The sequence below is a fragment of the Typopeltis vanoorti genome, chromosome 12, assembly GCF_054136105.1.
Source record: "Typopeltis vanoorti isolate ZY-2024b chromosome 12, IOZ_Tvanoo_1.0, whole genome shotgun sequence".
Lineage (NCBI taxonomy): Eukaryota > Metazoa > Arthropoda > Arachnida > Uropygi > Thelyphonidae > Typopeltis > Typopeltis vanoorti.
In genome coordinates this window covers 15,524,451-15,549,234 of record NC_143560.1, presented here as the reverse complement: position 1 = coordinate 15,549,234, position 24,784 = coordinate 15,524,451, and the positions used below count along the sequence as shown (strand labels likewise).

General features: G+C 35.8%; 1 protein-coding gene across 2 annotated transcripts in view; it reads left to right on the top strand.

Annotated features, from left to right (window-relative positions):
* Positions 1-24,358, top strand: part of LOC150100595 (glycerate kinase) — a 97,992-nt gene extending 73,634 nt beyond the window's left edge. For both annotated transcript variants that reach the window (XM_090401578.1, XM_090401579.1), the window contains exon 5: positions 23,383-24,358. In XM_090401578.1, the coding sequence (XP_090257704.1) occupies positions 23,383-24,270 (888 nt within the window). In that variant the 3' untranslated portion in view covers positions 24,271-24,358. The remainder of the gene's footprint in view (positions 1-23,382) is intronic.
* The last annotated feature ends 426 nt before the right edge of the window (positions 24,359-24,784 follow it).

Below are 24,784 nucleotides of genomic sequence, written 5' to 3'. Positions count from 1 at the left end.
CCTGATTATTTTTTAATGCTGTGATCGCTGTAGCCATTGGAGAGGAAAGTGTTGTGTATGTGGTCCTCAGTTGTAAGGGCAGTTCCACTGGAACAAAGATTGTGGGCTCTCTTGGTAAGAGTTTTAATAATGCCATATTGTTGAGCAGGGTGGTGGTGGGAGCGTTTGTGGATGTATCTTCCTGTGTACGTGGGTTTTCTATATACTGCGAAGAACAGTGTACCATCCAACAGCCTACATCCAAGAATCCAGTTCACGATGGAAAAGGAAAAGAACAATTGTTTACCCTTCCTAGACACCTTAGTTACACACCTTCCCAATGGTACACTTTCCTTCACAGTATATAGAAAACCCACAGACACAGGCAGATACATCCACAAACGCTCCCACCACCACCCTGTTCAACAATATGGCATTATTAAAACTCTTACCAAGAGAGCCCACAATCTTTGTTCCAGTGGAACCGCCCTTACAACTTAGCTTGACCACATACACAACACTATCCTCTCCACTGGCTACAGCAATCACGGCATTAAAAAAAATAATCAGTTCCCCCACTCCCAATTTTCCAGCTTTCTCTTCAAAAAGAGTTTAGAAATGCCATCACCATACCCTACATCCGTGGCACATCTGAAAAAATAGCCAAGAATTTTAAAAAGTACAACCTACACACAGCATTTAAGTCCCACCGCAAACTTGCAACCCTTATCCGCTCTACAAAATATCAGCTCCATCCTCTCTCAGTGCCTGGAGTCTATAAAGTACCCTGTTCCTGTAAACTGGCGTACTTTGGACAGACAGGCAGATCAGCTACTATCCGCCTGGTGGAACATAAGTCATACATCTGCAACCATGACTATGGTCAGTCAGGCCTGGCTGACCATGTCTTGGATACAACCCACAGGATCTCATGGGAAAAAACCACCATGCTCCACCACAGCAAATTCAAAAGAGAAAGACTATTCTATTCTCTTTTGAATTTCTTAACTAATTCAAATCTTAACGAATATGGTTGCATTAAACTTCCTAATATTTGGGAAACGCTTATCACCAGAGGTCCCGCTTTACATTCCAGGCCACCTACAACCACCCTTAGAGGGTGCTCCACCAAGATAGGACTTTAGTGTCACCCACATGGTTGGGCTTAGCTGGGCGTGGGTGACACTGAAATGTAAAGTTGACACTTTACATTTCAGTGTCACCCACGTGGTTGGGCTTAGTATTGTTATTTGTTTTTATGTTACATTAGGTTTTTTTGTAATCCCTGAAGATGTCTCATTGACTGAGACGAAATATAGGCAGAATTAAATTCTATTTTTAATCCTTTCTGAGTGCTGTATACAATCCATTAAGCTTCCAACATGATATGTTTATTTAATAGAAAGATAGTTTTAATCTAGGTATTTATCTGTGATGTGTGTGAATATGTACGCTGTGCTGCAAAAATTATATGGGTACATGAATATTTTCCAAATCTTAATATGCTCTCGATGCCACTCTACCCAGTAGACTTTTCTTTAATGCTGATGAACAGAGAGATATTTTGGTCTTTCACCTCATCTACATAACTGTGAGCTTCTGTAATGAATTCAGATGTGTCGATGGTCTTTCCTTTAACTGACATTCTGATGATCATCGTCAAATTCTTTATTCATGCCATAAGGGGAGGAGATATACAGGATATTATAAATAGTACTATATGAAAAGAATTACAGTGGTACCTCGGCTAACGAAGATAATTCATTCCGAATCACATTCGTTAGCCGAAACATGATTTCCAGTAGGTTTCTATAGAAAATCATTTAATTCGTTCTGGATGCTGCCTACTATTTAAAGATAAGTTTTATAAAATAGTAAAAAGCACACTATAAAAGGGCAAAAACTCACCTAAGGCTGAGATGAACAGCTACCCAATTAGATGGAGAATGGAAAGTAGAATGAAAAGCTGATGATCTTTACACTGTTATATACACTTTATTAAACTGAAAATATGTACACAACGTTTTTACTATTCTTCTTCTAAATTTTCAAAGGTTATTCAAGGTAAGTCTCCTCTTCTTCAGTAGCTGGCCTCTGTCTCTTTGCTAAAGGAGAAGTCAAAAATATATCCCAAGTTGATTGAACTTCTCTTTTTTTCAGAATGTTTTTAAAGTGATCAGACACTTGTCTTCAACCAAGGCACAAAGTCTGTTCATTTCGACTTTGTTGGGATGCCACTTTGTAGCCAACGACTGAAACTCTTCCCAGTAGTGCAGCATTATTTTAATGTCACCTGTTGGCATTCTTCCCTTTTTTATTGCTGTCCTCCTCCTCTGATGATCACTCTTTATCTTCCTTGTCTCTTTCCTGATTCAGTTGCTTTTTCAACTCTTCAAGATCTTCTGTTGTCAGTTGAAGAACACTCAAAAGAGGGTTCTTCAACGAATTCTTCTACATCTTCTTCATTTACCTCCAAATGTAATGCTTTGCCCAAGGAGACTATCTTTTCTATATTGTCAGCATTTTCAGCAGCAAGTTCTCCAGCAGCATCTTGAACACTGGAAACAGCACTTCTTATCTTTCAGCAGTCTGGCCATAACTTTTTCCAGGCAGCATTAAGTGTTCTAACTGACACTTTGTCCCATGCCATGGCAATGACTTGAATAGCATGAAGGATATGATAATGATCCTTCCAGAATTCCCTCAGAGTCAGACTGGTAAATGAAGTTGCATCAAAACATCTTTGGAACATGTGTTTTGTATACAATTTCTTAAAGTTTGATATGACCTGTTGGTCCGTGGGTTGCAAAATAGATGTGGTGTTTGCAGGAAGAAATTTTATCTTGATGAAGTTAAATTCTGCCTCCAAATCTTCTTCCAAACCAGGTAGATGCCCTGGAACATTGTGCAGAAGAAGCACAGCCTTTTTAGGGGCAAGTTTTCTTCTCTTAGGTACTCTTTCACCGTGGGCCCAAACACCTCCACGATCACACTTACCTCTCTTGTTCATATTCACACGGAGCGTGCACTGGTATGAGGCGTCTCACTTCTCCCTGTCTCGAACGTAAACAACCCAGTCGGGTTGGTGGGTCTCCTCTATGTGATGTGGTCAGCTCATGTCTTCATCACACACATACAGATGGAAAAGATAAGCTCCTGGAATGGCCCGACCATTCATGTTTGCTGCTTTATGTTAGCGTGCGCATCCACTAAAACATTCGTTAGCTGAAAAAATTCGTTATCAGGGTCACTTGTTAGCTGAGGTATCACTGTACTTCATTACTAACTTCCTTTCAACAATTTTCTTCCAAACAAATATGTTATCTGTCAAAATCCCAATATTATCAGAACTTATATTTCTCTCTTCTAAGGTACATCTTATTATATCAATACACCAAAGCCTTAGTTTTTCTTTGGATCTTTTTCCCCATCATCATAGCAAGTAAACACTTATTATGCTGATCTGTCCTCTCCCGTTTTGTTTAAGTGACCATATCGGTGGCAATTAGCTATGCTAACACATTCCTGAATGTTGTTATTATTATTATGTGACACCTCCAGGGAGTCCAAAGACTCATCAAAGGAGAGTGTGCCAACAGCATTGAACGATTGAACTCCTTCCAACTACTAACTGCGCTCAAACATGCTTAACTTTTTGCTGAGCCATTAGTAGCAGAGGCTCTACCAATTGACCAACCTTGGGGGTTCTTTCCTGATATTCTCATTTTTAATGCAATAATGCCATTGATGCAATCTATTCACTTCCCTAAGAAAGATTATTTCTCAGAACCCTCATATCTATGGTCAACAGTCTTATCAAGTATTTCATTTCTATCACAACCAGCTCTCAGATCCATAAGTTACAATTGGTTTAAACACTGTCCCCTTTACAGCTAGTTTAGTTTTTGATTAATTTCTCTCTTATTGCATATAAATTTATTCAGTTGACTTCCTTCCATACCAGTTTTGCTAATTCTGTTCCCTGTTTCTATATTTAATTTGCCATCTTCACTAAAAATTATGCCTAAATAGCTGAAACGTTTTACTTGTTCTGTGGGTTCTCCATTCAGGATGCAGTCGATGTTTTTGTTTTCTTCCTATTTTCGATGTCTTTGTCCATTGAGTGCTGATTTTTGTACCATATTTGTGTTTAGTCAGGGATTCCTTCAGACTTATACTGGATTTATTTAGGAGTACAACATCATCTGCATAAACTAAATTGGACTTACATTTTGGAGATACAGTTTGTTTCTTTTTAAAATCCTACTAATATAACACAACATCGATATCTTGTTATGCCAAAGTGTATGACTACATTTACAAACATTGAACTGATAGCCATTTTTACATGCCTGCAATTGCAGCCTGTTCAAATTATTCTGCAACTTCTGCATATCAGCCATATTTCTTACATATCTTTGCATCATCAGCAAGGATTTCAATTTCACAGCTGTATGTCATCTGTGAAATTGAAATCCTTCCCAAAGTCATTAATTCATTCTTATTCAATCTTTACATTAAAAATTTGAATAGTAATGGAATAAGGACTGATTCTTGTTGTACAGTACTAGTCACCTTATCTTGCAGACTCATTCCCCCCATTCCATTCCCCCAGCACTTTTCAATATCTGTCATCAGCCATCCTGTTATCTATGCATATCTATGAATATTTCATAATACAATCTCATATTCTCCAATCTATATGACAGTGCTCCATGTGTATCCTGTCAAATGCATTAGCAAAGTCTAAAAGTATCATGGTATAACCATTTCCCCTTGTCTAACTCAATGATAATATTATTATATGAGGGTGATCTGACAAGTTATCGGCCTCAGATTTTTTTTTTTTTTTAAGTTGGTACGTTTGTCATAAGCATCCATGTGAAATTGCAAGTCATTCTATCAAGTAGTTTGTTTTATACAGCTGTCTGAAGCAAAAGTGTTGTCTGTATCCCTTGAAATGCATAAAATTGAGTATCGTGTGGTTATAAAATTCTTTGTAAAAGAAGGTTTAATGCCAAAAGAAATTTATTCGACATTCATTAAAGTTCATGGGCACTCTTCTCCTTCGTTTCCGACAATTAAGAAATGGGCTGCCAAGTTTAAACGTGGCTGTACCTGCCTTAAAGATGATCTACTTGAAGGACATCCAGAAAGTGTAACAACACCAGAAATCATTGATCAAGTGCATGATATGGTATTAGATGACTGGCGAGTCCAAGTGCATGAAATTGCTGAGACTATAGGCATTTCAAAAGAATGTGAAGGATATATTTTGTATGAAGAATTGCAAACGAAAAAGCTTTGCGCAAGATGGCTGCCGTGCTTGCTCACAGCAGATCAAAAATGCACTTGCATGAAAATCTCTGAACAGTGCTTGGAGCGTTTTCACAAAATAAAACTGATTTTGTGTGTCGATTTATTACTGCAGATGAGACTTGGATTCACATCACACACCAGAATCGAAACAGCAGTCAAAACAGTGGACAGAAGCCGGTTGTTCAGCGCCAAAGATGACAAAGTTGGTTTCATCAGCAGGAAAGGTCATGACATCGGTGTTTTTGGATACTAAAGGCATTTTGTTTATTAACTATCTTGAAAAGGGTAAAACAATAACTGGGGAATATTATTCCAATCTTTTAACCAGACTAGTTGAAAAAATTCGTGAGAAAAGACCTGGTTTGCAGAATAAAAAAAAATTATCTTTCACCAGGACAATGCACCTGCCCACAAAGGTGTTTTGGGAATGGGAAAATTAAGGGATCTGCACTATGAATTGTTGGAACATCCATCCACCATATTCCCCAGATTTGACTCTCTCTAACTTCTATCTCTTTCAAAAACTAAAACACTTTCTCGCTGGGCAGCATTTTTCTTCGAATCAAGAGATGATTGCAGCTGTAGAGGGGTATTTTGATGATCTTACTGGGAACTACTACAGGGGCGAGGTAATGGCACGGGAGCATCGCTGGAATAAATCTATTAGTCTTAAGGGAGATTATATTGAAAAAGAAAAATAATTTTGAAATTATAAATTTGTTTTTTCATTGTTAGGCTGAGAACTTTTCAGACCACCCTCATAAAATGTGAGCAAGTTGCTTAAACATGACCTTCCTTCAGTAAATGCATGCTGTTCTGCAAAGTATAGATAAATTACCTGTCATCTCATTTCTTTATATGGAGCTTCTACTAACTTTTTCAAAATCTTCACTACCACTCCATAGACACTGATAGGCTGACAGTTGGACATATCAGTCTTTGCACCACCTTGGTACAATGGATTATCATACATTTTTTCCACTCCTTTGGAATCTTCCCTGTTTTTAAGGTGAAATTATATTGCCTGATCAAAGTATCAGACAGTTTACCTGAACATTCTTTTAGCATCTGTTCCGATATCCAATGGGATACCAGAACAAATGCTACTGCTGAATTGTTATTCAGTTTGTGCAACAGCTCTGATACCTTCTCCTCAGATCCTGAGTTTTTTCATCCGCTGATGAGATAGCAGTGAGCAGAATGTTGCATACACCAGTTTGCTAGCTTAGCAAAATGGACACACTCAGTTGAATAATCTCTTTTGCATTTGTCATGCATACCATCTACATTCAGCAGAGTTCTCATTCTTTCTTTTATTTGCAGCATAATTGATAGAATTCCTTTAGATTATTTTTAACTTACACTGCTAGTTTCTTTTTGTACTCAGCTATCCTTACAACAGTTGTAACTCTTTTGCAATGGGTTAGCATACATTTTTGGACTGCTCCTTATAATTTTTCGAACAAATATTATTATGCAACCCCTTCCAGGAGTCCAAAGAGATTCATTGAGGGAGGGCACCTACTCTTCAACTCTGTCTTCACCACTCAATCCACCAACTACAACAAACTGCACACCAATCCAATGTCATTTAACACCAACCACCACCACCAGTGGCGCACCCAGAGGGGGGGGGGGGGTAAGGGGCCTGGGCACCCCCCAAAGAAAAGGAAAAAACACTAGAAAAATTTCCAAAAATCTTTTCCTAATTAAAATTAATTTTTTTTTAAATTTATGTTGTGTGCTACTTATGAATTAGCGATCACTGCAGATGCTCAGTTATAGGTCGTATGCAATGTGTAATGTGTATTCGCAAAACGTCTACTCAACTTGCCCCCCCAAAGGTTAAATCCTGAGCGCTGCCCCCTCCTAGATTAAATCCTGAGTGTGCCACTGACCATCACTAGTATTTTCACAGACAATCATAAACATCCATGCCCATGGTAGGATTCGAACCCGCAACCTTTTGGCTGGAGAGTGGATACGCTAACCACTAGGCCAACCAGATGTCATATATATGCAAACAGTATTCATTTCACATCATCTTTTTCTTATGAATCTCTTACCCAATAAGCTTACACATCTATTTCACCCATACTCTATTTATTCTTTGCACTCTAGGGACACATTCTGATACTGAATCATGTCAGCATTTTTTAAGTGCTTTCCATGCTTCTCTTCCAACAACATTTTCAATTGGTCATAATTTCCTGCTTTGTAGTTCAGCATGTAACCTTTATCTACCAGAGGAACAGTCAATATCTTTAGTTAAAATCCCTTTTGCTCTTTATAGTCTGCCCAAAGTATAGAGAGCTGTCATTGGAAAGCTGCCAAGAAGACTCCATTCATGTAGAAGGGGAGAAAGAAATAAGGCGATGTACGAGTTGTTCACCAACACCCGAATTTACATGCTTTATACGTAAAAGTTTCCAACTGTTATGCAAGCGAAATAGTTATCACTTTAACACCTACAATGATCATAAAATAGAAGTTAATTTTCCGACGTGTAGTAATAAATAACCCATCCCACAAGATGGATTGATTACCCTATAATGGGAATGAATTCTCCTTATTTTCACATGCACAGAAATGTCGAAGGGTCTCGAAACTGTGGGCATACTATAATCAGATGTAATTCTCTTTAACCTCAGGCTCTTCTGACACATGCTGCTTAAGAAAACTGTCTTGCAGCATCTCAATAAATTTGGCTTCATTGTTCTCATGAGATTTCGCTGCCACCTAATGATTGTTTGGATAATTAAAATTTCTTGGGATATTTAATCATTTGGTACCCATCATGCTTATTTGGCAATGCATTTTGCCATTACTAGCAACTAATCCACTAAGTTTGTAACAACACCCCATTACTTATTTGATCTTGTTAAACTTCACCTTATACCAGATAGCTTCAAACTGCTTGCAACATGACATTTGTTACTAGTATTGCAATCATGACTTTCTACCATAACTGGATTCAAATTCATCATTAGCAGCATCCTCCTCCCTCTCCTATCCTTCTTACCCTTCCTAAAAATCCTCAAACCCCTTCTATTCTCAAACTCACTTCACACATCCAAATACAGGTAACCCTTGAATAATGCAATACTTATACAACGCGGTTTCGATATAATGCAGTCTACAAATTGTGGTATCCCTTGTTCAACGTGGTTTCAAATTCTAGTAACCCTTTATTTTTTTTCATATTTTTCACCGCAGGACTTAAATCAAATTTTATCTTCGTTAAATTTGTGTCTGCCTGTATCGCGGAAGTAGTTATAAGTATCGAATTTAGTTTTATTGTATCATTGAATAAGGTACTGTACAGAGGCTTTTGCAGTCTGTGTCATTCTCAACAAATAGTGTAATTAGAGACAGTTGGAATAAAAATGGTGCTAACTAATGAATCACATGTCCCCTCTCACACTATGCTGTATAGACTTGAGCAAAACCATATGTAGCACTGAAACATAGTATCTAACTAAAAACTATTGTCCAATTTTTCATTTATGAAATAAGTGTTTTTTTATTGCATTTGAAATTCTCCGTGTCATTATGACAGATCACAAAGGCTAACTTAAAATAAAAGACTACCAAGAATTGAAACTTGCCATATAATGAATGTGTGAGTTTGCCTGCCACCTCAAATGCAAACAAGAAGCCATAAAATTCAAGCTAGGGTTGAAACGTTTGTGTGAGTTGAGCCAGTCAGTAATGAGAAGTTCCATCGGAACAATAAATGACACCCTGTTGTGAATGTGTTACAACTAATAGTGAATGTTGTCATGACAGTTTCAGATGTTATGGAATTCGATTGAAGAGAATTAGCATTTGAACTCAACACTTGTCGGTTGCTTTTCTCTTTGGGTCACGCGATCTTTTGTTAATACTGCACCAGTCATATGCACATCTTTATAGCTGCTGTCTTGTGTAAAACAAAATTCAACTTGTACTTGTATTACAATAGTACGTCATCATCATCATCATACGTATCAAGAATTTAGGCCTAGTATGGCCTGTTCCGGCCGTAGAAGTCATCATTGAATCGTTTAAGAGGACGTCCTGGTTTTCTTTTTCCTAATGGCTTGTACTTTAAGGCTTGTTTTGGTAATCTTCGTGTTTTCATTCTTTGAACGTGTTCCATCCATCTATGTTTATATTTTGTAATTTTTTCAATTACTGGTTCTTGGTTTAATTCTTTCATAATATCTTTGTTTCTTTTGTGATCAAATAGGGTATACTTTGCAGTTTTTCTCATAAACTTCATTTCTGCTGTTGTTAATCTTCGTTTGTCTTTTTGTTTTATTGTCCAGATTTCGCTTCCATACATTAAGACCGGTAGGGCTAATGTATTGTATGCTTTTAGCCTGGTTTGTTTTTGAACTAGGTTTGGTTTAAATATAGAGTTAATTACTCCTGTTATTTTTAAATATTTTGCAATTTTTATATTTATATCTTTTTCATTTTCATAAGTGATCATACATCCTAGGTAGTTAAATGAATTCACCTGTTCTAAGACCTTGTTATCTAATATTATTTTAGTTCTTGCTGGATCTTGTCCTTTAAAGGCCATAGTTTTTGATTTTTCCATTGATATTATCATACCATAATCTTTGGATATCTCATTTAGATTTAAAATAGCTTTCTGTTAGTTATCTTCAGAATTTGTAATTATTATTTGGTCATCTGCAAAGAGGAGAGTGTTTAAGTTAAATGTAGTTGAAAGTTTAATTCCTTGATGTAAATTTTTACTCCATTTTATTATTATTTCATTTAAGTAGATATTAAAAAGAGTTGCTGAGAGGGGACATCCCTGTCAGACCCCTTGGTTTATCTCTCTTGTATATGATAGCTCATGATTTAATCTTATTTGTATTTGATTATTTTCATATATACTTGTGACAGCTTTTAGGATATTATTTGATATTTTTCTTTCTTTTAATATGTTAAATAATATGTTTCTTTTAACTTTGTCAAATGCTTTTTCAAAGTCAATAAATGCAATATGTGTTTCTAAATTATATTCTCTTCTTTTCTCTATTATTAAATTTAGGCAGAAGGCTGGGTCTATACATGATCGTCCTTTTCTAAATCCATTTTGTACCTCTAGAATAAAGTTTTCGGAATATTTCATTAGTTTGTTATTTAAGATTCTGCTGTATATTTTGTAACATGAATATACTGATACCTCTATAGTTTTTAGGGTCATCTCTATTACCTTTCTTAAAGATAGGAATCACAATTGCTTTTTTCCATTCTATAGGGGGCAATACCAGTTGAGTAAATTTTATTTAAAAATAATAAGAGTCTTCCTTTGAATCTTGTTCCTGCGTATTTATATAGTTCTGAACCTAGCTTATCTTCTTCTCCAGGTGATTTTCCGTTTCTTGTTTCTTTCAGGCTGATTTCTAATTCTTCTTCAGTTATTTACTTTTCATTTTCGTTAATTGTTTGCCAGTTGTCTTTTTTAAAATATTTGTCTGTCCACAGTTCTGTGTAGTAATTTAGAAATTCTTCTAATTTCAATTCAATGTTTAATTTTATGTTTTCTTTGGTATCTGCATTTAGGTGTTTCAAAATCTTATATACATTGGGTCTTATTTTATATAAATCATGTTCTAAATTAGAAACAAATTTATTCCATGATTCTCTATGTCTTTTTCTGACTTCTCTTTTAGCTATGGCTCTTATTCTTTTTTCTTTTTGATTATTTCTTTGATTGTATCATCCCAGATCTTCAGTTTTTTTTCTTTTATTGAAATTTTTGGTTTTTCCTAAGCTTTCATTTGCTGCTGCATTTAGTATCATTTTTATATTAAGCCATTCTATTTCTATTTCTTCATTTTGTTTTATTTCATCTAGATACTGGTTAATTATTTGTTCATATAGCCATTGTACATTTGTGTCATTCAATAGTCTAGTTTTATAAACAAATGTTTCAATTTTTCTTTCTGTTCTTGTTACTTGTAGCCATTTAGGTGGTAATCTTAATTTTATTTTAACAAGTGGTCACTGCTTATTTCATATCCTGTGTGAACTCTAACATCTAGTGAAAATTTTGATGTCTTTTCATTTAATGTGAAGTAATCTAATATTTATTTCCTTCCTCTTGCTGCCCAAGTATATTTATGTATGTCTTTATGTTTATAGAAGGAATTCGTTATTTTTAGGTTATTATAAACTACAAAGTCAATCAATTTTTTACCATTTCTGTTTAGAGTGTGTTCTCCATGTATTCCTATATTATTATTAATTTTCGTGTTTCCAATTCTTGCATTTAAGTCTCCTGCTAAAATTATGTAATCATTTTTATTTATTTTATTATATATGTTTTGTAGCTGATTATAAAAATCAATATTATCCTGTTCTCTTCCTTCTTCTGGGGCATATAAACCAATTATTGTTAAATAACCTCTATCTATTTTTATTCTAGCTTCTATTATTCTTTCATTCCATAATTTATAATGTTTTGATTGTTTTGAAAGGGAGTTATGAATCCAAATCATGACTCCTGCTTGTGCTCTTTGGTCTCTGTCGACTCCACTGTATATCACATTAAAATTTTCAGTTCTCATAGTTCCTTTTAATTTCTTTTTTGTTTCAGTGATTACTGCTATTTTAAAATTTCTTTCATTTAATAACTGGTCTAATTCTATTTCTTTATATGCTATTCCTCTTACATTCCAGTGTGCTATGTGTATTATATTTTGTCGTTTCCATTTTCGTTTTCCCTTTTCCATTCCAGGGTCGTTTCCCATAGATTCAATCTGATTATCTTTTTCTGTCAGATAATCAGATTGAATCTGATTATCTGACATGGAGAACATAACCATAACAAGTATGGTTATGTTCTCCATGTCAGGGGACTAGCTTGACGATGGAATAGTTCAGTGGTAGGGCTGCAACCTTAAGGCTTCTGAACTCGCCTTCTTCCGAATTTAAACCCATAGGAGGAATAGGGTATATTGAAGGGGAAAGGGTAGATTATAGAAGAAATATAGTAAGGTTTATAGAGAGGACATAGTTGTAAGACCAGAAATGAAAAGACCCCATGGCCCTCGAGTACTCTAATAGCACAAGGGTCATAAAGTAAGAAGAGTTGGCTGATAAGGCCTTATAGGAAAGATTAAAGTAAGTGGGTCTTCCTCAAAGTAGAAGAAGGAGAGGATAGATCCAGCTAGGGGTCCATGGGAGTGCTGCTTCCCTTACAATCAAGATGATTGCCCCTTATGGCTCTGTTGGTCCACGAGTCCTTATTCAGTATATTCGGACCACCCCACCATATATATACACACACACACACATACACACACACATGGTGGGCTCCCCTATCCGCCACCCAGGGGACGCGCTCTCTAGGGGTTACAGGGTCACCTGAGAGTTGTTACAATAGTTGTTTAATTGTTACAATAGTACGTATTGTAACAATTAAAAAAAAAAACTTGAATAACTTATAAGCATATAAAAGGATATCACCTGTAAATCGTTGATGTGCCAGCAAAATTCTCAGATGTGCCACCTCTGGCACGAGTGCCATAGGTTCGCCATGTAGGGTTTACTATAAAAAATGTTTATTGTTGAAAATTGTCTTCATTTTCTGCCAGGAAAGTGCATTTAAAATCATAAGTGTGTTATTCTCAAGCAGAGCAGTTTATTTTCTAGTGAATTACATACATATATAATGCTTTTTTTTTTTTTTTATGTTAAAGTTTATTTTTATTGTAATGGCCACTAAAACTGCAACAAAAGGGAAAAAACCAACATTGAAGAGGAAGTTCATTTCTCTCGAAGAAAAAATTAAATTCTTGGATCGGTTGAAAATTGGAGAAAAACCAGGAGTTTTTTCAAGGACTCTGAATTTAAATGAATCAACAATTCGAACAATCAAACAAAATGAACATAAAATCTGAGAAAGTGTTATTGCTGGGTCAACGGTAAATGCAAAGCACGTTACTCGTGTTCGTGATATTCTAATAGAAAAAATGGAGAAATCTCATGATTTGGATAGATGATTGCACTCAAAAGAAAATTCCTTTGGATGGCACCTTATTAAGCAAAAAGCTCTCAAAGTTTATAAACATTTAAAAGAACTTGATCAAGATTCTTCAGAAGAAATCTCTCAGCATGGATTTTCTGCCAGTAAGGGTTGGTTCGAAAACTTTAAAAAGCAGTTTTCTTTGTATAATTTTAAAATCCAAGGAGAATCAGCATCAGCAGATGTTGAAGCTGCCTGGAAATACCCAGCAGAACTTTTAAAAATCATTAAAGAAGGTGGTTACAGTGCAGACCAGGTGTTCAATGTGGATGAATCTGGGTTATATTGAAAAAAAAATGCCAAAATGCACCTATATTTCAAAAAATGAAAGATCAGCTCCTGGATTTAAAGTTTCCAAAGATAGAATTACTCTACTGTTTTGTAGTAATGCTTCAGGTGATTACATGACAAAACCAATGTTTATTAACCGATCTGCAAATCCTCGTGCAATGAAAGGGCTCGACAAGTCCATCCTACCTGTTTATTGGCGGGCCAACAAAAAAACATGGATTACAGTTAGCATATTTGAAAATTGGTTTTTCAAGTGTTTTTTTGTACCCGATGTAGAAAGTTACACAAAGAAAAAGAATATGGACTTCAAAATTCTACTAATTTTAGATAACGCACCAGGCCACCCAACAAATTTAAGCCATCTGAATATTAAAATAACTTTTTTGCTGCCTAATACTACTTCACTTATTCAACCACTCGACCAAGGAATAATATCAACATTTAAGTCATATTATATTTGGCGAACATTTCAATTAATTTTGGAAAAAATAGAATCTAATTCAAACATGACACTGCCTCAAGCATGGAAAGAGTTTTCAATATTGAATTGTGTAAAAATTATTTCTCTGTCCATTAAGGAATTACAGCCCTCTATGCTGAATGCTTGCTGGAAAAAAATATGGCTGTAATGGAACAAAATTTCGTACCTCCAGTGGATGCCAGCTACGTCGTATAATAAACGTCACGCACATTTTTGGTGGAGAGGGCTTTTGCGATATGGTTGAAAACGAAATTAGTGAATTAATTGTTGGAGAAACAGATTTAAATGAGGAGGAACTGGTGCTATTAATAGATGCCGTTAAACCAAATGGTGGGGAAAGTTCTGCCGAAGATTCTGATTGTGATGAATCCATTAAAGAATTCAGTTTAAAGAAATTAGCAGAAGGATTAAACTTGGCAAGAAAGTTAGGAAGTTATTTTACGGATAATGATCTCTCACTGGAGCGCTCGGGAAAATTCATGAGACAATTGGACATTTGTTTAGCGCTATATTATGAACTTAATAAAAAATTGCAACATAGTGGAAAGCAAAGTCTTATTACTGACTTCTTAATGACTAAACAGCCGAAGTATGCAATGAGAATTATACAAATGATGCCCAAGAAATTTCAAGTGGTGACGACCTCCGGCCACTTAAAGAACATCTACGAAATGTTATTTCTGAAGATAATGATGACAATTAAAATATGTGCTTTATTTTATTGTGTCTAAAACATTTATGCATTATGTGCAATGAAATTTATGTACAGTTTGTAATTTTTATAATTTTATACTATGTATTTGTCATAGTTTATGTTTTCTTAACTTACATGAATTACCTGAATTAAATAAAAATATTGATTTTGTTGGATATGTCGTTGTTTATATAACTTAAAAAAAAAACGATTTCGGAACCAAACCCTACTTTTTCTATGTGATCTATGTCTCGTATAACGCGATTTATATGACGCGACATTTCTATGGAACCTAATATCCGCGTTATACGAGGGTTACCTGTACTTGCAAACGTGTTTTCTGTGCAGCCAATGCATGAAATAGTTTGAATAGACCCTTCTTAATTCATTTCTATCCTATCTAGGCAATATACTAAATGTTTTTGTTCTTTTTCTCACTCTCCACACTTCCCTTCTTTCAATTGTCATTTCATGGCCTCTCTGATACTGTATTTATCATGAGACGACAAATAATTTGTTCCCACTAAAACTACCATCCCTTTTGCCTTTCTTTTTCTACATTACATTTGTTAAATTTTTGATTTTAGCACCTAGAAGTAATCACATGGTCATCAATTGCATGTTTTATGATTGAATCTGCATACTATATAATGTTCTTTTTTTTATATAATGACCTTTATGTGAAATGTTACCTGATTATTCAATACTTTTCTTTGTTTTTCCTTTTGCTGTGTATCTTTTTGTCATTCTGATGTCTCGCTGATTACTTTTCTACTTTTTCTAATTCCCTCATTGTCTCCCTAATTGATTTGCTTTAGCGTAGGTATTTCCAAAGTGACTTCATATTCAGTTTCCTTGTTAGTTTCTGAAATAGCATAATTCTGTTTACTGGGGCAAGCCTCCTTGTTAACAATTCCATATAATGGTCTGTATGCAATTTCTTCCAAAATACTGAGAATTGTAGACTGGCATTCAGTTGATGAAATATCAATAAATTAGGAAAATATCTGATTGTGTTGTCCCTCGTCTAAAGGGAACTGAATCCTAGGATGAACTGCATGTATTTTATAGAAAAAAAGTCCTAAATCTGATGGACAACCATTTCATACCACAAATATGTTATCCACATATCTGTACTAGAGTGCATTTTTAGGAGAAATATCACTGAAGAGAGTCTTCAAAGTACTTCATAAAGTAGTTAGCAGATGTAGGATAAAGAGAACTTCTGATTGCCGTATACCTTCAGTTTGTTGATATAATTTATCTTGAACAGTAAAATAGTGAGAATGAATAACAAAATCAGAAAGCTTGATGGCAGAAGGAAAATTGTGACAAAACAAATTAGTGGTATCTGTTAATGGAATGTTTGTGAAAAGCTAGACTATACTAAACTAATCATAACCTCTGCAGAACCTAAACAAAGACTACACATTTTGTTTTTAAAATCCAAAGAGTTCTTAATATAAGGGGCTGATTTCCCTCTGAAGAAAGAAAGTAAAATGAAGGTAGGTATAGCAATGGGGAGTTCTCTTTCTTCTGTTTTCTAACTACTTTATGGAGCACTTTAAAGATTATCTCCTTAGTGACATTTCTCTTAAACATATAAAGTAGTTATACTCTGTTGAAAGTTTATTTTTCACTAGATTAGAATATAATAAATTTAGTTTAATCCTTTATCGCAGTGAGAGCAAACAAAGTTTGCACCTGAAAATATCTTCAGGACTGAATATAGTGTTGTACTATCTTTCTTACCTTGGTAAGTAGTGCAACTCGTAGCAAAGATGGAGCAAGCTACCAACGCTCCTATCCCAGTATCTCCCATAATGCAAAACACATCTCCTTGTGGAGATGTATACTGTTATGCATTAAGGGATTGGCTACTTCCCAGACTGGTTTCGACCTTTATTGAGGTCTCTTCAGTGGGAGTCAGGCCCAGAGTTGGAGATACCAGGCAGAAGCAGTAACAAGGTCATCTTTACCTATAGGAGTTGCCAAAAGGTTTGCCACCTTTTTTTATTAAATTACTCTGGATTTAGAGAAAGATGTTGAAAGTTTATTTTTCACTAGGTTAGAATATAATAAGTTTAGTTTAATCCTTTTTCCCAATGAGAGCAAACAAAGTTTGTGCTGAAAATATCTTCAGGACTGAATATAGTGTTGCACTATCTTACCTTGGTAAGTAGTACAACACCACATGGTGTTGTACTACATGGTGTTGTACTACTTACCAAGGTAAGATAGTGCAACACTATCGATACAAAATTAATAACGGGAAAAAACTCACATACAAAGATTATTTAATAGTATAATTTTCGCCTGTGTGTCACAGGCATCTTCAGTACATTAAGCTCAAATTAAACAATAACTGACAATTCCAAAAAGCACCACCTAAGTAGCTGGTGTAAGATAACTAAAAAGGTCAATAACTTTCCTAAAAAAAAAAAAAAATAATAATACAATAAAAAGTTAGGAAAGATTAGCTGATTTGTAAAGTACTATCTCCCATAAAGGGGATAGACGTATGCTGTTGGATCTGTTTAAGTTAGGAGAATGAAGTAGAGTTTCACATGTTTCTTTATAAAGGCATTCCATGAGAAACTGACTTTTGTGAAGAACTCTTGTCTTTCTCCAATGAACTCTGTGTCTAGTGAAGATGGTATGTTCTGCAAGTCCAGACTTTTTAGGTTTAAAGTATTCAATATCAGATTGGTGTTTTTCTAGCCGAATAGAGGCAGATCTTCCCGTTTGTCCGAAATAAGATAATCCACAAGAGCACAGAATCTGGTAGACACCTGGATGATTAAGATGTGGAAGCTTGTCCTTAGGAGAAGTGAGAAAGGTGGAGATTTTTGTAAACGGTCGAAAGGCAACAAAAATATTCAGTGGTTTTAAAACTTTTGCTATACATTCACTGATGCCTTGTACATTCTTCACTAGAGACACAGAGTTCATTGGAGAAAGACAAGAGTTCTTCACAAAAGTCAGTTTCTCATGGAACGCCTTTATAAAGAAACATGTGAAACTCTACTTCATTCTCCTAACTTAAACATATCCGACGGCTTACATCTATCTCCTTTATGGGAGATAGTACTTTACAAATCAGCTAATCTTTCCTAACTTTTTATTGTATTATTAATATTATTTTTTTTTTTTAGGAAAGTTATTGACCTTTTTAGTTATCTTACACCAGCTACCAGCTACTTAGGTGGCGTTTTTTGGAATTGTCAGTTATTGTTTAATTTGAGCTTAATGTACTAAAGATGCCTGTGACACACAGGCGAAAATTATACTGTTAAATAATCTTTGTACGTGAGGTTTTTTTTTTTTTTTTCCTGTTATTAATTTTGTATCGATATGTCTACTCACGGTATACCTCTTTTAAAACTTATTGCTAGTGCAACATTATATTCAGTCCTGAAGATATTTTCATTTGCAAACTTTGTTTGCTCTCACTGAGATAAAGGATTAAACTTATTATATTCTAACCTAGTGAAAAATAAACTTTCAACATCTTTCTCTCAATCCAGAGTAATTTATTAAAAAGGTGGCACACCATTTGACAACTCCTATAGGTAGAGATGATCTTGCAAAATGCTTCTGCCTTGTATCTCCACTGGCCTGGCTCCCACTGAAGAGATCTCAATAAAGGTCGAAACTAGGGTAGTGGCCTTTCCCTTAATGCATAACATTAGACATATCCACAAGGCGATGTGTTCTGCATTATGGGAGATACTGAGATAGGAGTGATGTTATCTTGCTCCACCTTTGCAACGAGTTGCCCGGTGTTGTACCACCTTACCCCAGTCCTGAAGATACTTTCAGGCGCAAACCTTGTTTTCTCACACATGGATAAAGGATTAAACTAAATTTATTATATTCTAACCAAGTGAAAAATAAACTTTCAAGGTCCTCAGAGGGGTTGCTGAGGGCATCACAACGGATGAGGTCACTGCCAACCTCATCAGTCAAGGACTTACCTCAATCAAAGTTAGCAGAATGCTGAGATCTGACAAAAGGCCAATGCCTTTAGTACGAGTAGAAATCAGTAACACCCAGAAAAGGATATACGAAGTGACAGATATCTGCAGGCTCAAAATTACAACTGAGCCTCTAAGGAAAAGGGCATCAGCAGGCCAATGCCACAGATGCCAAAAGTTTGGGCATGCCCAAAATTTGTTTAGAGCAGCCTACAAATGTCTAAAATGTGGTGAAGGACACCAGACCAGCTCCTGCACTAAGCCAAGAACTATACCTGACTGTTGTGCTAATCGTAGAGGACCTCGCCCTGCAAATTACAAGCGGTGCCTTTTCTGCCCAAAAAATCGTGGGTCAGCAAGAGTGAATCCTGCTCTCTCATGCAATGACACCATAAGCAACCAAGCAGGTTGCCTTCCTGTTCGAAATACCTCGCCTTCAGCAGCACAGGAAGGTATGTGATCTTCATCCATGACCAAAACATATGCAGAGGTGGCTTGAACTTGGATTCCTTCATCTCAGGAGCAAACAAGCTCCAACTTAACATCAGTTCTAACTGCTTTTCTTGCCACAATGTTGCAGGAATTCAGCAAAGCAAGCTCCTCACCATCTTCCAGAAAGAGATCTAATCTCATCTTCTTTTTCCCTCTCTTACCTTGCAGTGTCGAGGGTTAGTTAATCATCGAACCTCAAACCGTTCACAGGATAAGGTGGTCAGCCCTACACCCTGTTGTATCCTATGTCCATAGTGTTGAGTTCTCAAGTTCGGTTTGCCTGCTTTGCAGGGTGAAAAACCCCAGGATAAATTGTGGAAAAAACCCTACTGTCCACGCCCATGACTGGCTAACTTGGCTATGGCTGAGGAAGATCCTTCAGCTCCTCACGTCACCAACAGGAATCGAACCTAGGACACTCCTTCCCCAGGCATATCGTTGCAAAGCACACAGCCACTGGACTAATTGCGCGGACTCCAGAAAGAGATTCTAGCTAGAAATCCAATCCATACTGACATCTATACAATGTATGAAAAAAAATTCAAACCAAACTCACTCATGATAATAGCATGGAATGGTAATGATCTGTTAAACAAAATCCTTGAACTGCAAGAGTTCACTCACAGATACAATCCTGATATAATCTTAGTTAATGAAACACATCTTAGGCCAGCTAATAGCCCTAATTACAGGGCTTCATGATGTATAAAACAGACAGACTTACTGCTGGTGGAGGAGGCACAGTCGTATACATCAAAAATTATTTAAACCATAATGTCCTGAGCAACTTGCAAACCAAGAACCTTGAGATAACAGGTATTGAAGTTCATACTAACGATACCATCAAAATCTACGGCGCATCCCACTGTTGGCATCTGATTTGGATTCCATTCTCAGCTCTACTGACTCCATTATTATGGCTGGAGATTTCAATGACAAACACACAGCTTGGTTCAGTCCACAGTCAACAATAAAGGTTGTACACTAAACAATTACTCAACCCAAAACTCAATAGTTATTGCCAGACCTACAGAGCCCACTCATCACAGCCCAACTGGAAGCTCAGATATACTTGAAATAGTCATCCTCAGAAACATTAGATACCAGCATCAGCTGGAGACACTAAATGAACTGTCTTCCGACCACCACCCCATCCTACTTAAGCTTGGTATGCTCGAGCAACTCACTCCTCTGCACTCGTTTATACCTTGGGACAAACTCTCTAGAATTCTCCCTCTTATGAAAATTTAAACATCAATGTTATCTATAAAATTCACCATTGTGTCAAGCAAGTCTTAAGACAACAAAAGCACAATTCTGAACCTATCACACCTACTTCTCTAGCAGAAATCACAAATGTTTTAGCCCATCTGAACAAGAAAAAGGCTCCAGGGCCAGATGGCATCACCAACAGAATACTCAAATTACTACCCAGAAAATCTATAATTCATTTAGTCAACATAATCAATGCTACTCTCAGATTTCAGCACTTTCCCACAACCTGGAAGACTGCCGACATCATCGCTATCAAAAAGATTTGAAAAAAAACTCAACTCCCAGAAGCTACAGACCTATCAGCCTTCTACCCTGTCTTGGTAAGGTCGCTGAATAAGTTATACTCACAAGGATTCAATCTGAAACTGACAAGTTAGGAATCATTCCAAATGAGCAATTTGCATACCGTAAAGACCATAGTACTGTACAACAGATGCACAGACTGGTTGAGCAAATCACAAGAGGCTACAATTGGAACCTTCATACAGCTGCAGTCTTCATAGATGTTTCAAAGGCTTTCAAGGTGTGGCATCAGAGCCTGCTTTATAAACTCATAAAATTCAACCTACCAATTATGCTAATAAAAATAATAGATGCATACCTCAAAGACAGATTTATGCAAGTCAAAATAAATGAAATCGCATCAACTAGACGCAAAATCCTGGCTGGTGTGCCTCTGGGGCTCTTTCTTTGTCCCCTTGTTATTTTCAATTTACATAGCTGACATTCCCCAAAACCCTAGTACAACCATCACTGCATTATATGCAGATGACACTGCTCTACTAGCAAGATCACTCAGCCCCAGACTGGCAATCAGCAGACTCCAAAGCAGTATTCGTATACTAGAAAAATGGCTGATGGACTGGAGGATTCAAGTAAACCCCCAAAAAAGTACAGCTATAATGTTTTCTAAAAAGAAGGTCCAGAGCAAGAAGGACATACACCACCTATTAGGAGTCAAGATTCCATGGCAGACCGAGGTTAAATACCTGGGCGTGTTACATGAAAAAAATTTAAATTCCACAGTCATATAAAACACATTGGCATCTAAAGCAATCGCGCAACTCTCCATGATCAACAGAAGAAGCAAGCTGAATGTATGTTACAAACTACTTATATATAAGATGGTAATACGCCCAATCATCACCTATGCATCTCCTGCTTGGAGCCATACCTCGAATACAAATATTCAAAAACTGCAGAGGATACAGAACAAATGCCTGAGAATGATTCTGGATGCCCCATGGTTCATAAGAAACTCCCAGATTTACAGAGAAGTCAATATTCCTTATATTTTCTCCATGATCTAGCAGAAAAGTTCTTAATCAAGGCAAGTAATCATCCAAACCTACTGATCAAACAAGCTTCAGACTACAATGAAGCAGAATACTACAAATATAAAAGACCCAAATCAATCTTATGTTCAGCTGAATGTAGCTAATCTCAATGCCCTCACAGGGCGAGTCTAGAGCTCAATAACACTCCACTCAAAGAACCTCCATCTCAGACAAAGGGGAATATGAAAAGCATTAATGCTTCACCCATCTAACCAGCAAAGATCTGTGTTCTGTCTTAGTATCACCTCTAGGTCTGGCTCCCACTGACAAAACCTGAATAAAGGTTGAAGCTGATCTGGGTAGTGACCCTTCCCATAATGCATAGAATTATATATACCTGTTAAGGATATGTGCTTTGCATTATGGGATACTAAGGCAAATGATGTGAAGTCATTATCTTCTATATACGAGTTGCCCTGTCCTGAGTTTATTTCAGGTGCAAACTTTGTTACACTTGGATAAAGGATTAAACTAAGCATATAATTTATAGTATAACCAAGTGGGAAAACTTCCTACAAATACAGGTAGGAAAGAATGATTCTTGAATTTGTCTCTTTCCTAAAAATCCAAAGTAAATTTGGATGCATAAAATGGCCTCAAATATGGGAGATACTTATCCTTAGACCATCTTCTGAATGCAAAGGTTGTTCAGTCAAGCCAATCAGATAAATTTAGGACTTTAGGCCTTGTTTTCTTCATGTTACTTTCTGTTCCTCATGAGAAGACTGACCAAGGTCCTTGACATGTGGGATATGAAGACAGATTGAGGGAATGCAGTTTGCAAAGCCTTTTAAATAGGAGTAAGAGGAGGAATACGACTGAGACCTTTAAGTTAAAGGGTTCTTTATGGGTTAATATGGAAGAACTTTTTCATAAAATGGTGGAAGGAGCCATCCCTGGAAGCTGTATAAGGCAGGTGTGAGTAGGGGAATAAGGAGCAGGGTCTTTGCTTGGAGAGTGATTGGCGAATGGAATGCATTGCCTGGCATTGTGGTGAATGCAGATACATTGAATGAGTTTAAAGGATGTTTAACAATAATGACAGATCTCTTTCACAGTCACTTTTAGTTGAAATCTGTCTCATGGCTGTCTGAAAAAGTTATACACCACTGCTCTAGCATTATGAAAAGACAAAGTCAATATCAATGGTATACATTAATTACAGACTGTTGGTTCAATTCTTTGCCATTGGCATTATAATTTTTTTTTACAAAAGTTGTTAAATCATATGCATTGTATCTGCAATACTTTTAAAGAATTTGAATTTAAAAAAACCTTATGCTGATTATAAGAACAAAGTGTTCATTCTGTTTTAAAGATGATTTATACATTTTTAATTAATTTCCACTTATTGAAGACAGGGAATGTTTATGATTTTTATGATATATTATATACAGGTGCTTAAATTGAAACATTATTGTAATATTGTAATAATTACATTATAATAATTGCAAATTTTAAATATATATATATATATATATATATATATTTATTGTGTATTTCAGGTGATATCCTTAATACTCTCTGATATTATTGGTGATCCCTTGGATCTTATTGCAAGTGGCCCAACAGTGAGAAATAATGATGCTTCAAATTTACCAATAACTATTTTGGAAAGCTATGGACTTCTAACTGAAATTCCACATAATGCATTGAATGTTTTAATGAATAAAAAAAAATCTAACATGAATTGTGATGAGATATTTATCAATGTACAGAATGAGCTAATTGGAAACAACAACACTGCTGTTTCTAGTGCAGAAAACAAAGCAAAGTCTTTAGGTTATGCAACCTATGTTTTAACAACATCACTGTCTGGTGAAGCTAGTACTGCTGGAAGGACATTGGCAAAACTTGGTACATATCTGCTGAAGAAAAGACATCCTGATAATTCTGGATTTCATGAAACAGTTACAGAAATCAGTTTGTCAGAAATAGCTGGTAATTTAGATATGCCAGATCAGAATCTCCATAAATTTGTAAATGCTGTGCAGGAGGAAGGAAAAGATGCTGTATGTATTATTTGTGCAGGTGAAACAACAGTAAAAATAACAGGTAGTGGAAAAGGTGGAAGAAATCAGGAATTGGCTCTCTCAGCTGCTCTGGAGCTGTCTTTGTATTTTAAAAGTGATTATGCCTGTGGCAATATTGTTGTATTGAGTGCAGGCACTGATGGAATTGATGGTCCTACTGAAGCTGCTGGTGCCTTAGCTTATATTTCTCTTGTTTCAGAAGCACAATTAGAAGGCTTAAATGCTGCAGATTTTTTACAGAATAATGATTCTTTTTCTTTTTATACATCTTTTAATGGAGGCAAAAGTCATGTGATTACAGGACATACAGGAACTAATGTTATGGATTTACAAATCTTGCTGATAAAAACAAAATGTTAACTCCCTAAATATTTCATATTTTGAAACAAAAATTACAATTTTATCACCCATTTTTAAAAACATTGTAATCTGTCAAAAGAGGCAGCCAATAAAGAGTTTTACTAGTTTATGTACATAGGATCTAAAATATCATTTTTTTTTTTTTTTTTTGACTGAAGAAAAAAAAATGGTATTTGTGGTTTGAGTTCGATTGCAATGCAGTATGTTTGGAAGTAGTGGCAGTGAATCCTAGAAATTGACTACTACATGTAGAATGTGTGCTTGAAATAGAAATTGCTTGTGATAGAAACAGCATCACATAAAGAAAAGCATTTTTATTATATAGAGACTTATAAAAAATATAAACTTTCTGTAACAATAATTAATCTGTTATTGTTGCAGTATTACTTTGAACATGATTATCTTCTTGTATAAAAACATCTGTGAGGCTTCCATATTTATACAAACCACATATGTCACAGTGAATATTATTTATTTATCGCAATTATTTTGTTTTGTGTATCTTAAAGTATCA